This window comes from Sebastes fasciatus, chromosome 17, assembly GCF_043250625.1.
Source record: "Sebastes fasciatus isolate fSebFas1 chromosome 17, fSebFas1.pri, whole genome shotgun sequence".
Taxonomy (NCBI): Eukaryota; Metazoa; Chordata; class Actinopteri; order Perciformes; family Sebastidae; genus Sebastes; species Sebastes fasciatus.
This window is the reverse complement of record NC_133811.1, coordinates 13,990,913-14,008,338: the sequence shown is the minus strand read 5'-3', so window position 1 is coordinate 14,008,338 and position 17,426 is coordinate 13,990,913. Positions and strand designations below refer to the sequence as shown.

At 41.8% G+C, this 17,426-nt stretch overlaps 1 protein-coding gene across 1 annotated transcript; it reads left to right on the top strand.

Moving 5' to 3' along the window:
- The first annotated feature begins 2,648 nt into the window (after positions 1 to 2,648).
- Positions 2,649 to 7,951, top strand: snx10a (sorting nexin 10a). Its single transcript, XM_074613921.1, has 7 exons — positions 2,649 to 3,000; positions 5,049 to 5,096; positions 5,557 to 5,643; positions 5,730 to 5,830; positions 5,941 to 6,039; positions 7,120 to 7,314; positions 7,406 to 7,951. The coding sequence occupies exons 2-7, from the start codon at positions 5,064 to 5,066 to the stop codon at positions 7,479 to 7,481; spliced, it is 591 nt and encodes a 196-aa protein (XP_074470022.1). The 5' UTR covers positions 2,649 to 3,000; positions 5,049 to 5,063; the 3' UTR covers positions 7,482 to 7,951.
- The last annotated feature ends 9,475 nt before the right edge of the window (positions 7,952 to 17,426 follow it).

Below are 17,426 nucleotides of genomic sequence, written 5' to 3'. Positions count from 1 at the left end.
GTCTGATCGGTGCATCCCTAGCCCAGACACAGTATGAATACTGTAGACAAGAGCCTAAATACCCTGTTAGCTTATTATTAATACTGAAACCAGTCATATTGTACATGTAGACAGCTGTCCTCCTTTAACACCTCTTGTCTACCTGAATCTGAAGCCAATCTGCATAGGTTGGTAGTAACTATATACCATACTTCAGCACAGATTTGAGACTTTTATTCTACTAAATGCAGCCCTTAATTACCAATTCATTTGTACATAAAGAAAACAAGAAGCTCAATATTCCTTATGCAAGTCCCTCATTGCTTTTAATTTGTAAGACTTTAATTTTATGCCAGGATAGCTTTCTATTGTGGCAGTGCTACTTTTTACTGAGTACCTCATTCAACCCCGGTGACACCTTCAGTACTTCTCAGAACTAACAAACAGCTGAGTTCAGCAGTGATGGGTCTCTCTCGGGCCATGTGGCCAGATGGCATGGCTACCTCTGACTGCAGCAGTGTGGAGGAGAACGGTCTCATGACTGGCATTAGGGCATGGGAGATGGACTTTGGACCTTTGCGCATTAGTGAAAATTAAGTTTCTGGGACAACTCACAAGAGTTATTTGGTTTTCGTGGAAAAATCACATCCTTAAACAGACAAAGTGGCATGGGCCTCATCCAAACATGTTGTTTAAGAAAACTATTACATTTTTCCTACTAAAATTTAATCATATCAGGAAACAATTATGAATCCCCACATGAAAGCAGATCTACAAGTACAGTGGCAAACGGACAGTTTTCTAAAGTGTTTTGTAAATAATGTAATACTGAGATTGAAGAACAAAAGGAAAGCAGGTTTGTGTTTCTTTTATATTAAAGGAGAAGATTTAAAAACTGTGGGTCCATCTTAAATCTGGAATATCTTGATTAAGTCAAACCTCTAATCAGTGCAGCACAGTCGTCACTTATATGCTAATCTGAGATCACAAAACTACGCATGACATCTTTACAATGAAAACAAGATTCAACCCTTGATCAAGCACTTTTAATGGTACATCTTCTAAAAATATAATTGGGTTTTATTCATGTCCGCTGTGTGGCATAGAATGACCACATACTGAAGGTCAAAGCTGAAGAGCTATGGGAGATATGGGATGTTAATGTAATGTCAAATCTATTTTTTACATCTCAAAATGAGTGAAGAAAAGGACTTTGTGCGGACGTCCGTGACTGTATTACCAGGCTGTTATCTGTGGCTTTGTGTGCCCAGCACATGATGGTTGTCTATAGTCCGGATCATAGAGCAGCTGCCTCACTCAGCATGTCTTTCTTCAGCATTCTCTGAATTGCTCTTATTAGCCATAACAAGACAATTGGATTACTTAGAGACTTTAAACTCAAATAAAGCTGCTCTCTTGTAGCTTATCATGACAGTTTGAAAGTGAATATCCACTGAAAGACTTTTTACCCGATGACTTTTCGAAATAGATAAAGATACCTTTATATGTAAATGAGCAGACCATTGTGTCCCTTTAATGATCTTACCTGAGGTTATATAAGGCCACGTCCCACTAGTTTTGTTCATCTCCACTCCTGGGCAGGATAGGATTTTGGAATATACTTCTGAGGACTTTGGTAAGATCTCTTTCTTAAATCTAAACTGTAATTGAAGGCAATATGTGCACAAGAGGTGATATTATTCTTTCCATCGTGATAGTATACTGTGTGTTGTCGCCGGGTATTTACAGGGAATGTTCTTAGTCTGGAGAGTAACATTACTGGTATGAGACTGGGTGAAAGAGTAAAAGTGACTGGTAACACAAATTGATCATAGATGTTATATCTGATGCTTTGGTAATGTAAGGGAATGCTTGAGAGTTAAACTGTAAAATTCCTGGGTGTTAGTTTAAATGAACCATGCAGGGTGGTTGGTGGCTGCACTCCTTTCTTACAGTTACTGTTGTGGATGACCTGAGCTAAACTCTTTTAATACGTATTACACACTGATTGGCCATGGGCATTTTTGTGGGCATCACTCAATAGAGAATTGAACTGGAAGAAGATCATGTTAAAGGTTAGTAAGATTCAACGTAAAATAAATTATATATACTGTATGTATAACTAAAATATAAAATGACACCAGTAGCCTGGCTTTTTATGACTCCTAAACACCAGAAAATAAAGTAATTTTTTTTGTTGTTTTTTTTAAATTTAGTCAATTGTTCAGTTAGTCTGTAATTTGTATTTCCAAAAGTGTTTACATTTATTTTTAAATAATTCTCCACATTGTGCATAATACAAGTCTGGTTGACCTAACAGTCCTCAAATATTCAGTCTAAAAAAATACTGGAATCATACTGTGTGAATGTATATTAATTGAAATCCCAAGGTTGCTAAAAAAAAAAAAAAAAATCCCAGAAAAAAAAGGACATGAGTGTATACTCATATTTGATTAAATCAATTTAAATTAAATTTTGGAAGGAGAAAAACTGAGTAGAGACATTTTCCTTTTTTCCCCCTGAGATGGACAATATGAAAAAGAAATAACTACAATATCTTTGATAATTATAGCCTATCAATAGTATGCTGAATTTATTATATATTATTGGTAGGCCTATTATCTGAGGTTCTAGGGTTCATCAGGTGACCTCCTCCCACCAGGTGATTCCATTTAATCAGCCAATCAATTGAGGACAGGTACGCATGGAGGACATAGCCGACACGTTTCACTCATAAAGGCTCACATTGTCTCTCTGAGCGGTTAAGATAAACTATTTAAATTGATATTTTAAAGATATTTTATTTTGTGTGTATTTTATAACGTTTATGACCTGTAAGGGGCTGAAAAAGCGTCAACAACAAGCACCGAGTCAGAGGTCTCACTGAGGAGTTAACAGCTTGTATTAGCAGATTGTATCAATTCAGTCCAGGCAGCTGTGAGTCTCAAACCACACCACCACTGTTCTGCTCCTGTTTGCTCACAAAACACCGGATTACTGCTGGAAGAGAAGACGGGAGAGGTAGGATGAAACTGGAGAATGTTTTGTTGTAGACGTTTATTGTAGTTTGTGCAGACGGTTATTGTAGGGAGGCTAGTAGAAGCCATGGAGCTACAATTACTAGGGTAATTATATATATATATATATTTTCAATCATGTTTTAAAACCAACTTTTAAATAGATTGGTAGTTTTATAGTAAAGTAGGATATCTTAAAAATGTGATTATCTGATTGTTTTCAGGATGTTAGGTCGTCCCTGGTCTGCACATGTTAATGTCTTGTTTCAGCCATATGATCCTGGATCAGGGTTGGAATAACATGGATGGCATGGGCTACTTTTTTGGACATAAACCAATGATTTTAGTGCACCAATTGTGGGCCTACCTAAAGCTGATTTCCATAAACAGCAGTGATTTTTTTATTTTTATTTTAACATGCATGTGACTGGTATTTTCACCTGTGTGCTGGGGTGGATTAATGCACATGCAGGCCTCGGCTGCAGCCTATAGGGGCCCCATGTTTGCAAAGGCCCCAGATTGGCCAGATTATTTGTAATTATTTTAATGTACTTCATAGAAAAAACAACAACCTTTACCCTTATTGGTTTATAAGAAACATTAAAAAAATTAAGCGCGCCCACATCTACCAAATCAGCTGACCTTATGGCCCCATGATGTACCCTGGTTCATAAATTCAATTTGTTTTTCAAATAATACATCATTACTGGACAGAATAGCAATAAAATGAAAATATGATCAAAAAACGAAAAGCACAACGGCTGAAAGAAACGCCATGACCAAAGATCTACTAAAGAAAATCTCTAAATTGACTAGATATTTCAAGGTTTAGGCTGTCTCAATGTGTGTGTGTGTGTATATGCCAGTGCTCCCCGAGTGTGTACGTGCGTGCCGTGTAATATTCCTAGCACACTTTTACACATGGCACTAAATTAGTTTTTTTCTGCTAACTTTAAAACCTGATGAGAAAGGTTGGGGGGGCCCATACAAAGACTAGCCTTGGGCCCCCTGACCACCTTAATCCACCACTGCCTGTGTGTGAGTCATCAAGGCTAAATATGTTCCTGGAGACACCTACTGTAGCAGGAACTACCACAGAAGTGGTTTTGAGACAGATTTTATCAACGTGATGGTGTCGCAACTGTGCAAGATGGAGTCACAAAACTTTTCAGGTGTGTCACTGAGATCAAAATGAAGGCAGAGTTCGAAGACAGGTGTGGTCTGAGCAAGGGCACCTGATGGAGGGGAGCCCCCCACCCCCCACCCCCTTTCAATGATAGACTATTGTCATTGTTATTTAAGGTTAACCTATATCCAATTAGATATGCTTCCATGTGATGTTTTGCAGAATGTCCCTCTTTGAGTTCATCTCAGGACTTTGTTTTCATTCATTGTTTGCACTTATTGATTTGCTCTGCTTGGACTCGGTGCATGTAAATGGCACGACTCTTTAAGGTGTCAAGGGGCAGATGATGTTGCTGGAGCCTTTAGATACGTCTGTCATGTGAGGGATACACTGTTGTAGAATCTTAAAGAAATGCTGATCATCCATGCAGTCACTTTCATCTAATTTGCTTTGCTTGAAAATGCATCTTATTGTTAAACTTTCATTATAATAGCTATATGGGCTAAGAGCTTGTTGGCCTGTTTTTCTGCCTGCTGTGTGCCAGAAAAGGATTTCTTTGTTTCCAACTGTTTTTTTGTTTGTGTGTGCATGTGTGTCTTGCCCTCTGTTCCCCTTTTAAACTACAGTACATCCGCTCCAAATGTTGGCACTTTTGAGTCCTTACAGTATTAATCGCCTGCCAAAACAGATCTAGCATTGAAAACAAAGGACTTTGGCTGCTGGACTTATGATTAGGCCTAGTGTGTTAAACTTTTACTGTGTTTACTAATGCGTTTCTGCTTTCTTCATGAAATGTAACGTACTGTAATAGTTCAACTGTTAAAAATTGACTCTTTATCACATGGGTCACCATAGACAATGTAGTGCTAAAATAAGTTGGAACAGCTCATTTTCAATACAACAGGCTCTCTTTGTTTCTCTGGCAGGTTTTTGTACCCACTATGGACAGTATGCTGGACAATCTGTCAAAAACTGTAAGTGGTCCAGCATGCTCTTTCATGATCTCCTGTTTTGTTCTGTTGTCTGTGCAGTCGCAACTGATTTGACATTCTGATAACGTCCCAGAATTGAGGACCAATGGAAAATAATTTCGCTGAAACGCACCTATTGTGTTTTCATTTAAAACGTGCACGCATTTCTACTAGGGCTGCAACTATTATTTTCATTGTCGCTTAATTTATTGACTATTTTCTTAATTTAATAATCGCTTAGTTGTTTGGTTTATAAAATGCTAAAAAATAATATTCAGTTTACTGTCATAGAGTAAAGAAACCAGAAAATATTCACATTTAAGAAGTTGGAATCAGAGAATTTTTACTTTAATTACAAAAAACTATTAATCGATTGTCAAAATAGTTGGCAACTAATCGATTAATCGTTGAAGCTCTAATCTTTCCAAACCATGTAATGGAACTGTGGTTTTGAATTTTGTAGGAGTTTATCAGCATTTGTGTTCGGGAACCAAGGGTTCTTAAAGATGACTTCTGGCACACACACGTCGACTACGAGATCTGTTTACATGTAAGTGCCACTTGGGTGAAACTTTTTTTCCGAGTGGGGGGGTAATTTTACTTCATGTGATGTTGAATTGCCGTCCCACTTTGCAGACCAACAGCATGTGCTATCGAAAGAAGACTTCCTGTGTAAGGCGGCGTTACAGTGAGTTTGTTTGGCTGCGGCATTGTCTGGCGCAGAATGCTCTGATCATGTATGTTCATATCATTTTATTGACACGTTAGCTCACTATAATGAATCAGACTTCCATTGTGTCTGACTTAACCGAGCATGCTAAATTCATTGTCTTTGTTCTCGGTCCAGGGAGTTACCCAAGTTACCGCCCTGGAACCCGTTCTTCAGTCTGAAGAACGCAGAGCAGGTCTTTCAGAGGATGAAGGGCTTCCAGGAGTTTTTAGAAAGGTGAGTTTCTGCACAGCTAAAGCAATGGCAGCGACCAAATTATAGCATTGCCATCTAATGGTACCCTTTAGTTTTTATATTATTTCAGTTGTATTTATTTAACTTTAGTTTTAGTTAGTTTTCAGTGTGTTTACTATTTTTAGTTTCAGTTTCTTAAAAAGGTTTAGTTTTTATACTTAGTTTCACAGTAGATTTAGTTTGTTTTTTGTTAAAGCCAGCTATAATGTCTCAGAAGTATGTAGCTACATATACATACAAAATAAATGGTTGGAGAACTGTATAGGGATAAAATGCTGCGGGAATGAGTTGTAAAACCTAGAAATGAGTTAGCATTTTAGCACTTCCAGTTCCCTTGTCTCGTATGTCGATGGGTTTTTAGTTAGATACCTGAAATAAAGTCTGTGGTTCACGCAAGCGTAAGAGAATTTAACATTTTCTTCTACAACATAAAATACGTCAGTAGATTTCCCACTCATGAGTTTTTAAGCTTTTACATGCCTTTTTTAAAGAAAGGCGGTTGCTAACTAGTGGGTACAAAATGTTTACGTTTAAATGTTTATAGCCCAACGTTAGCTTTTCCTTCTGACGATTGCATTCAAACTACAAAAATCATTAAGTGCCGTTAATTTGTGGAGATTATTTTGCTGAACAAAACATGTAGGTATCATAAACTTAATCCGATGGACAAATCACATTGGCCTTTCGTCGAGGGAACCAGGGCGATGCTAACTTCCTGGTTGGCCTACAAAAATACATTAACCCCGTGAGCACTATGGCCATAACGTTTAATCTTTGCACTACTTTAGTATCCATTGTGAAGCAATTGCGGCATAGCGCCACCCCATGGAAGATCAAGTACATTCAATTTCTGTGGTTCAACAATTCATGTTGTCTCCATTTTTCAATTGTGATATATCACTGCTAAAAAATCTAAATGGAAATACATTTACTTTTATTTTATTTTACCCAGGCAATATCGATTCAGTTTAGTTTTTCTTAAAGGACATAGTTTTTATTTTTAGTAAACCTGGTCTATGTTCACTGGTTGACATTGTGCCATTAATGTCCTTCCTTCTCTAGTGTTGTTGAGAAACCTTTGTTGTTATCGGACAGTCGACTCCATATGTTCCTCCAGTCAGACCTCAGCATCACAAAGATGGAGAGGTGTGCTCTCGGTAAGACCAGGTACACGGTGGCTGAAGCCATTCAGCGTTCCAGCAGCGGCATCATCAGCAGACCGGAGGACAAAGTCTCCTTCGACTCAGACTGTGAAAGGTACGAGCTTGGACAGAATAGTTGACATGTTTTAAAGAATACTTTTCAATGCCTAAATTGACCCCTCCATCCCTTTTCCCTCCCATTGCAGCTGTTCTTCGTCAGGCTTGGGTCAAAGTGTGGACACTACGGTGCGAGGAAGCCCCGTCTCGTTCTTAGAGTCCTGACAGAGACCTAGAGCTGCTCGGCTGTCGTTCAGAATTCCCCACTTATAGCACCCTGACAAACAGCAGTTGTAGAGGATCAACCTGTTGGTGATTCTCCATGGAGCTCTTGATTTCTTAGTTAACCTCCAAAAGAGCAAAAAATGTTGTTTTACCCTTTTGTTAACTCCATGATTTCCCTTAGACATTTATTGTTTTAATGTTTTGCTTTAGTTTTCTCTTAAAGCAACACCATGTTTATTTAACTTAGTGAGTACTTGAAGAAAAAACATGTTTTAAAAAATGTATAGTAAACCTACATTTATAAAGGTGAATTCTTAAATATTTACTATGTATTTATTTGTATTTGCACTGAAGCTGTACTTGGGTTAGCAAAGGATGTTTTGAATTGTTGACAGAACTTTTTTAGAAAAATATTTGAATGCCTTTACGATTTAATGGATGAATAAATTGTCTTTTTTGAAGAAAAACAAGACTCCATTCTTAAATATTCATTGAATATTATATTATTAACTTTGGCCAGCTTTTACTTTTCTTTAGCTGGACCTTAAAAAGTAACTAATGAATACACTGCAACAGGCCTGCATTGTTGTAACCGCCCAGTAGAGGGAGCGTAGACATCACAGGACCTCAAACTGAGGAATTACAGTTGGGGGACTTAAGTCTACAATGCTGATAAAGTTGATTATTTACACTGTTGATTGTGTGCTGATCAATGGTGTCGTTTTTAAAGTTCTCTTAATTTTCTCTAAGGCATTATTGGTGCAAGACTACAGTGCAATTTCAGGCCACATCAATAATTCAATATTAAATAGAGCTGCAACTAATGATGATTTTCATTGTCTGTTAATCCGTAGATTGTTTTCTTGATTAATAAGTTGATTGATCTGTAAAATGTTGATCAGTGTTTCCCAAAGCCCAAGATGAAATCGACACAAAATCAAATGACTTGTTTTGTCCACAACTCAAAGATATTCAGTTTACTGTCATAGAGGAGTAAATAAATCAGAAAATATTCACATTTAAGAAGCTGGAATTGGAGAATTTGGACTTTTGTTTTCTTAATGTACTCGAACCGGTTAATTGATTATCAAAATAGTTGGTGATTAATTTAATAGTTTACAACTAATTGATTAATCATTGCAACTCTAATATTAAGCTGCTGGGTTTGTGCATGTAACACACCTAATGATGCTTGTTATATCCCCATCAGTGACGATCATCCATAATGCACTCGTCCACGTGGGTATCACGTTGTACAAAATGATCCATGTCCCTATTGGGGCAAGGAAACACGGGACCAATAAACCTTAGTGTATACAGTGAGCAAAAAACCTACCTTCATAATCACTTTTTGTTGAAACTGTTCTAGAGAGGTTTTACTGAAGTAGTTTTTAAATCTATAGGTCTCAATTAAATCTACATCTCAATCCAAGGTAAAGTTGAGTCGAGGCCTACACTTTCAACAAACAACTGAACATTACAACCCTCGTGAAGGCAGGCCATTCCACAGAATCGGGGCCATTTGCATGTAACTTTTAAAAATTAAAACATTTTACAGCACTGTATCTCATAACACACATTAACCATTCAAAATGTGTAACGGTCAATCTCAGGCCACTTTATGTATTTTTTTTACAAGTTTTTTCTAAATGTAAAATGGTTAATAAAGTAACAGGACTGAGTTTGTAGCACAGCATTAGCAAATACATGAAATGTAGCCACATGACATCAATGTTATATCATGAATGCACTTAGCATCCCCAAATGAAAACTCTTGGGGGGGAAAAAAAACCATCTAAAATAATTTAGGTAACGGGACTGAACGTTGAGATTGACATGCTCAGTCATCTGATCAAAAATACAGAAAATGGAGTGAGAGCACTTGCTTTTGGTCTCCTCATGGCATCCAGGAGACTCAAATGATGCTACTTCCTGTTGATCATGTGACTTGTGTCCCAAATTTTTAAAGGGGGGAATGTGTCAGGGTGAAAACCTGGTGACACGACTAAAATGTGTATTTTAACATCAACATAGACTCTCACAATAATACAAGAAAGGTTTCTGAAGGATGCTAGTGTCCAGAGTATTCTTTAGTATTCTTTCAGTGCAGGTAGATTTTTATTAATGATGTATCTTCAAATTGCAATTAGAACAAAGTGCAGGACACTTTGCTTGCTAATATAATGTATTATACAGATACTTTTCATGCATATTTATGCATGTAACATCATGGGGACTGGGTCTATGTAACAAACTGCAGTATCTGGCTAAAATCTTTTGAAGTTGTAGAGCCCTTCACTGCTCTATACAAGCTGTAATATTGCTGCTATAGGTATAGGTGATAATGTACCACATCTATCTACCAAGTGTATGTGCATGTTCGATTTTAACCATCTTCAGTGATGTGATATTGATGAGAAAGAGGTCCAGTGCTGGTCGCATTTCATCCTCGTGTCACTGCCGTCCCAGGTGAGATGGTCTAATTAAAGGAAGACAGCAAATTAATTTAACTATTACAGACCACTCTTGGGAATCACCTGCAAGAAACAAGACAGCATCAAACTGTGTGTGTGTGTTACGGCGATGTGGATGGGTGTGCAAGAGTGCAGGACAGCCCTGTAAATTGAAAGCTGATGAAAGAAGCGGAGGCTCATTAAAGGAGACAGCAGCTGTCCTCACCCTCCCCTCCCTCCAACCCAACTGCTGGACTGACGCGGGCCGGCCCCAGCAGTAAACCTGGCCTGTCCCCCGTCTCTGTCCTCTTCGCTCCTTTCCCCTGGATGGTGCCGTCTCCCCTGTGCGCACAAGCCATAATGAAGCTGTCAGTGACTTCACACACCAGGCAGCCACTGAGCTGTATTCATACGGCAAACACAGACACATACATGCAAACACACAGTGGCGTGTCTGAAAACACACTGACAGCTGTGAGCACAAACACACACATATACACTGGTGGGGAAGCTTTGGATGAGTGAACATTTTCTCTTCCGAGTCCCACTGGTTTGTGGTTTTGTAGCTCTCCATCTCCGTTTGCTGTTAAGGTTGACCTTATCAACGCACCCCGTGACAGCCGTACAGCACGACACACACACACACATAAACACACACACTGTCTGGTTCGGAGCCAGTCAATTTTCTGTCAAAATGAAATGCAATCTCAAGTGGTGGCATCTTGTGTTTTTGTGTGTGTGTGTGCGTGCGTGTGCATGCACGCATCTGCTTTTTTGTAACGGAGAACATTTGGATATTCTCGGTACATGTCTATTTCAGCTCGGTAATTTATAACTCAATTTCCAGTGTGCATTGATGCGCTTCATACCTCCAAAACACCAAACAAAGCCCAAACCCAATTGTATTTCAAAGCAATTAGGGTGTCCACTGAGTTGTGAACGGCCCACGTTGCGGTGGCTCTGGGCCCCGTGTGATATTTTTAATTGTTAATTTTCTGTCACATTAGTCAACTTCGGTGCCTCTGGACAGGTGACCAAGCTCCTGTATAGGCAACACATAAAATGACACTGAACATATTCTTAGTTTTTTGATGCGGCGTAGTTTGATGGTGCTTTTATGAGCAAAGGGGGGAAAAGGTGCCGCCGTATGTGACGAGTTAAATGACGAGATGGTATATCATATTTACAGCTGTTTTTTATGGCAGGGATCCTTCTAATGCTTTTCAATATGTGTGGTGGCCGTCAATATTAGTATTAGTTTATGAGCTTAAATTATTAGCTCATTTAGACTTTCACCTGAAGCCACCACAGGGAATGACTTCACCTCCTTGACCCTACAAAAGCCAACAATGGCAAAATCCATATGAGCAATTATCCGATGTAACTCTCACCCTGCTCCTGCACCTTATATTTGCTCCCCTAGTGTCTTTCCACCTCTCTTCCTCTTCACTCCTTCCTCTCTCCTAACCCTCATCATCTCTCTGTAGACCGCTAAGTTAATTAGCTGTACTCTTTTGTAGTTTTTTTCGCTGACGCTGCAGGCCCCGGCTCACTGTACCTCAGCCGTCTTAACTGTTGAGGAAGGAGGTCTGGGTCTCGACCTCGCAGTCGGCTCTCTACTCTCTCTGTTTCGCGCCGGGGCGAGGGTAGGGGGGGGTCAAAGGTGACGACTCGCATTGTATTTGCGATTATTACCTCTAAAGTGCTATTGCATAGAGCATCATTAAAAGTCAATGCATCTCCCTCTCTCTCCCTCCCCAACCCCAACCATCGCACGCCTAAAACACACACGCTCATTTTGCACGCACCCCGCACATCGCCGGCCATTTAACAGCTAAAATACGACCCGTGCGCAGATAAATGTCACAGGGCCATCTATCTGCGAGTGTTAAAAGTCGGCTAATGGAGATGACATATTAGCGGCCCAAATGACTGCCATAAAAAGTCCCGCCGCACCTTGCAGCGCCGCCCCGGCCGCTGTGACTGCAACAGGGGTACGGCGCTGGCACTGCAACTATCCGTCTGTGGGAAGACGGAGAGGAATGGAGGGTGATGTCATATCTAGATGGAGTTCTTTTGATTCCATATATTCTGCGGGGTGAAGCGGTGATCGGGGGAATAACGACTCTAAGACAGATGAAGTATATTTACAGAGGGGGCCACGGTGTAATGCTGCATTACACACACTCTACATAGCACTTCTGGTGTAATGCTTATGACCTCTCACCTTTGACCTTTCATAGAGTAGTCGGTCTGAAATTATGAGCCGGTCGATGTGTGTGTCAATAGCAAAGCTGCCACTACAATCAATACAGTTGAAGCTCCTCCACAGGTACGTGCTCACCTCCTCTCCTCCTCCTTCATCCCTCCTATCTCTTTATTAATTACCCTTCTCTATCCATGCGTGTCTCTCTCTCTCTGAGTGAATGGAGCAGTTGTAATTGCTTCTCTCTGGAGCAGTTAGAAGCGGCACAAAGGAACCGTATAGAAACCACATTTGCATTCAAGATGAGCCGAGATGGAGAGGAGGGTGGGAGCACTGCCCTCCTGCCCTATACTGAGAAGCTCTCTCTCTCTCTCTCTCCTTCCCTCCCTCCTTCGCTCATCTATTGTCTCCCTCTCTCCATCCCTCCCTCCGCCTTATCTACTCCCACCAACCCCCCCCCCCCTCCTCCCTTTCGCAGCATGGCTCCCCTTGCATTGTCTTTCCAGAGAGTTCCAAGGTCGACGGGAGCTTGCTCATCAGAGCAGGGTATTGTACACTTAGTGCTGCTATATGGACGAGCTAATTTGCGCGTGCGAGTGTGTGCATGATCCTGGATGTGTGTGTGTTTTTGTGCATGTCCCGAGGCCTGCATATGTGAGCATATAGAAATATCTGGTTGTGTGTGTGTGGCTGGTAATGGCTGGTAAAAAGAGGTGAAGGAGGGGAGGCTGTAATTAATAACTCATAAGCTCAGAATTGCAATTTTTTATAACCACCAATATCTCACCACCTCTTAGACCTGCGCCATCACTCTCGCTCACTCCCGTGGAGCACACACACACCAACTCCTGAGGGCTCTTCCTTTCCAGCTTGATAAGCATTTCTCGTTTGTTTCAGCGTTTTGATCAATACAGTTAAAACGCCAAACCAAGCATAATTAGGTCTGAGATGGCTCCCACTGTGACTGAATAGGCTTCACCTAGGGAGGTGCTCACCATTATCATCATCACTATGTGTGTGTGTGCGTGCCTATGTTCATACCACACACAGCGTGACCTAATAGAATTGACAAAGTGCACATCGGGACGCATATTAAAGGAGAACTCTGAGCTATAGGTTGATTTTAGCAGGTGATGGAGTTGCCCATTCGCCGCGCGTTCGCTCACCTCCATCTTCATTCCCGTAATCATTTAGACAACCTTTACAATGCATCTCTGCCAGCAGGTTCATTTCAATATGTTATAGGCCTCCTCAATCATTTTTTATTGGTTTATTTACTCAGAACGATACATAGATGGAGACGAGAGAGATCATAAATTGTCCACAATTACCATTATACACAGTGAAGTGACTCTCCTTTGTGCTATAATCCGGGGTGAACACCTTTGTAAGATCCATTTCAGACAGTAAAGGATGACTTCAGGTACTCGGTGCACATTTACTCTCACATCCACTGCCCTCATTAATACCAGACTAAACCTTAGAGGAACTCCCTGTATATCATTTTTGTGAACAAAATTCGATATCCCCAAATTGTGAGAATCCCTGTCTGCAGAAGGGTTATCCCTTTATCACCTGTGACTTCTCGCCTTTGCATCATCTTGCAAGGGCTGGTGTACATTTTTTCAAAATGACACGTTTAATTTTTGTGTAAAACTCAGATTGGAATGGACTCAAATACTTCAAGGGCTGCAAGTAACGTGACTGCTCTTTCAACCTGCCCTTGCACATTTGAATCGAATGTGCCAATTTGTAGATGTCACTCCCACCATCCTTTATCGCTTCCTGTTCTTTCAAAAAAAGAGAAGAGCAATTTGTCTCCAGGGTCACTGCAAACACTAAAGGCCCAGACACACCAAACCGGCATTAGAGAACTAGCGGCGATGAAGGCCGCCTGTTGCGTCGCCTCACGTCACTGTGTCTTGGCCAAAAGTTGCACTCGAACACATCGCAAAGACTAGCCAACGGCCAGTTAGTGTGTACGTTCTGCGTCAGTCTGTATTCGTCATTCAAAAAGGGAAACCGGAAGACCTTGTACTTCAGATATACAGGCCATTTTTATGAAGGTACAAGAAACAAAGCAACATTTGCCGACCATTACTGTCGCTCGCCACTTAGCTTCATCCAGATGGCCATGTCATTGTGAAAATGTTCATGTATTGGAATGATCAGATGAGATGAAGATGAGCCATCTGTGTTTTTCCTCTTGACTTTACTCGTTGGCTTGCTTTCCTCACTTCCGTTCTGTCACTGATTAGTTTAAGCTGAACAGTCAATCAGAGTGATTTCGTCCGGATGTCGGCCGTTGGACAGTTTGGGGCCATCGGTGAGCGTCTGTCGCCCTATTTTTTGCAGTGTGTCCCGCACCGTCGGCTCTAATCTGCCTGTGTCAGAGGTTTTTCAGCCGATTCAGCACGTTAAATTGGCGGCGGAGCTTGTCGGTGAGAGAAATCACTCTGATTGGCTGTTCAGCTTAAACGAATCAGTGCATGAGAAGAGAAACGGACCTGAGGAAAGCAAGCAAATGACTAAAGTCAAGAGGAAAAACACAGAAGGATCTTCTCATTTTTCATCTTCATCTCATCTGATCATTCCAATACACGGATATTTTCACAACGACATGGCCATCTGGAATGAAGCCAAGTGGTGAGTGAGAGTGGTGTGAAAATGGTCGGTAATTGCCGCTTTGTTTCATGTATGTGACCTAACAACGGCTTGTATATCCACAGTCCTCGGCCTTCTTGTTTCCCTTTTTGAATGAATAATACAGACTACCGCTGCCTGCTGGTGTGGAGAGTTATTTCCTCTCACACAGGCGCAGAACGTATGTGCTAACTGGCTGTCGGCTGTAGTCTTTGCAGTGTGTTCAAATGGAACTTGTCAACCAAGACAAAGGCGACGTGAGGCGACGCAACGGTCGGCCTTCATCGCTGCTAGTTCTCTGATGTCGGCTTGGTGTGTCTGGGCCTTAAGAGAAATGTGAGCAAGGGCAGATGACAGTGACAAGCTTATGTCAACATAGTCTTAGAGTTTTAGTTGAACTGTCCCTTCCTTTTAAAGACAGGCCACGTCTCAATTATGATCACAGCCAACAAAGATTTTAATATGATGTGTGGCAGAGTGTGTGTGTGTGTGTGTGTGTGTGTGTGTTTGTAGGGGTTGCACAGGTGTCTACGAGAGAGAGAGAGAGACCCAAACTGCTGATGTTTGGGGGGATCATTTCAGAGTAGAGGCGTATGTTGTGCATGTGTATGCATCAACAATCTGTGTGTATGTATGTGTGTGTGTGTGTGTGTGTGTGTGTGTGTGTGTGTGTGTGTGTGTGTGCCGGGGAGGACGCGGGGCGGGAGGAGGATTTAGACCCATCATAAAGGAATTCTCCCCCCCAGCCCGTAGCTCATCCCGACACTTTTATGCCTTTTTATTTTCAGGCCCATTGCAGCCAAGCCCAGAGATGTGATTTATACTGCCTGGCAGCATGGGCACTGCAGCAAGAAAGACAGATGGAGGGAGAGGAGGAGAGGAGAGGAGAGGAGGAGGGGGAGAGGGGTTAGCGGGGAGTTGCCGAGGGAAAGAGGGGAAGGGGTGTGTGTGTGTGTGTGTGTGTGTGTGTGTGTGTGTGTGTGTGTGGTAATAAAAAAGGAGAGATGAGGAGTGAGAAGGAAAAGAGGAGAGACAGAAGTGAGGGGTTGAGAAAGGCAGAAAGAGAGAAAGGAGACAAAAAAATCTCCTCGCTTTTGTGGCGAGGAGCTCTCCCCTCATCTCCCTCTCCTCCTCGCTTCCTCTCTGCCACATCTTCACCTCTACATCTCTCTCTCTCTCTCTCTAATGAGTTATTGGCCCTGTCTGACTCAGGAAGAGAAGCCCCATCTCTCCACCAAACTGGCGCCCTGACAGCCTAAATCACCCCCTCCTCCCCCAACCCTCCATCCCACCCCCCGTTCCTCTATTTCTCCCCTTTCTCTCCTCCAGGCGACCGGGACACTCCTCCTCCTCCTCCTCCTCCTCCTAGCTTGCCTCACGCCTGCCTGAGGTGTGTGAAATCTTCATGGCTCTCCCATTGATTGGGGTGGGAGGTATTGAGAGGGTGAGGGGGGGTGGTGGGTGGGTGAGCGTTTGACGGGCTCAGGTCTGAGGCCATGAGGAAGACGAGGAGGCCGCCGCCCACAAAGAGACAGCTCACTTACAGGGAACATGGAGGGGGTGGAGGCGGGCGCAGGAGACGAGTAGACAGAGGTGGTGGACAGAGGTGGCGGGGTTGTGAAATGGGAGGCGGGTGAAAGCCATGAAAGGGAAGACAGGGATCTTGATGTTGCATTCAGGTGCATGCTTTGGATATGTGTGTGTTTGACTGTGTGTGTTTGACTGTGTGTGTGTGTGACACCTGCCCACCAGTGTGGCGGTTGTGCTGTCTCTGCGCTGTAACATCTCTCTCTGTCACCCAGCCGCCTGAGAGGAGATGAGCTGCCATGCCGACTGTCATTCATCCATCACAAAAGACAGCACACACACACAGACACACACACATATACATATACACTCTCCCTGGGATACAAAGCTAAACACACTTTTTTTCTGTTTTCATTTAAATTTCCACTTAGATTAAAAGACTTTTTTTGGTCTCCATCGATACATCTTTCTCTCCTGCTCTGTTTCCGTCTCTATTCCCGACCATAACTGTCACAAAAGTATTTTAGAGAAGGAATTGCCTCCCAATTTCAGCTCTAAATGAGAGCAGGGACTGCTGAAATGCCTTCGCTTTATTACCCCATTAATCTGCGGTTATTTCGCCCAGAGACTCCAAATTTGATACCGAGCACTCCTATCTGTCTGATTCAATGCATCCTGTGTAATCTCAAAAGAGAAATGCACTGCTATGAAAAGCAGAGGGGCACATTGGCGTAATCTACTCTGCAGCAAGGGTCAGTTGTAACATCAGTCGGGGTTAATTGTAACAATCATAAAAAGTGCTCATTTTCTAATTAAATTGTAATTACTTTTGTCATTAATTTTAATGGGGTCATTTATAATGTCTCAACAACAGAACCGTGCACGCTGTATGCCTCTGTGTGTTTTCGAGAGGGCAAATATGTATGTATGTATGCGTGTGTCTCTAGAGCTAAAATAGAAACGGCATGACACCAAATTAGAATCTCAGTCTGGTAACTGGTGTTTATCCCAAAATGTAGCAGCAGGGCACATGTCACTTTGTTTAATGTAAATGGAGATTGGAGACGAGAGTGGCAGCAGGAATTTGTTTGTCGAAAAACAACATTTGTTTATAGA

Bases quoted from the DNA above. Each gene is read 5' to 3' on its own strand.
- snx10a (XM_074613921.1), top strand. From the start codon at position 5,064: ATGGACAGTATGCTGGACAATCTGTCAAAAACT. The intron at 5,644-5,729 runs GTAAGTGCCACT...CCCACTTTGCAG, and splicing joins ACTACGAGATCTGTTTACAT to ACCAACAGCATGTGCTATCG. The intron at 6,040-7,119 runs GTGAGTTTCTGC...TTCCTTCTCTAG, and splicing joins TTCCAGGAGTTTTTAGAAAG to TGTTGTTGAGAAACCTTTGT.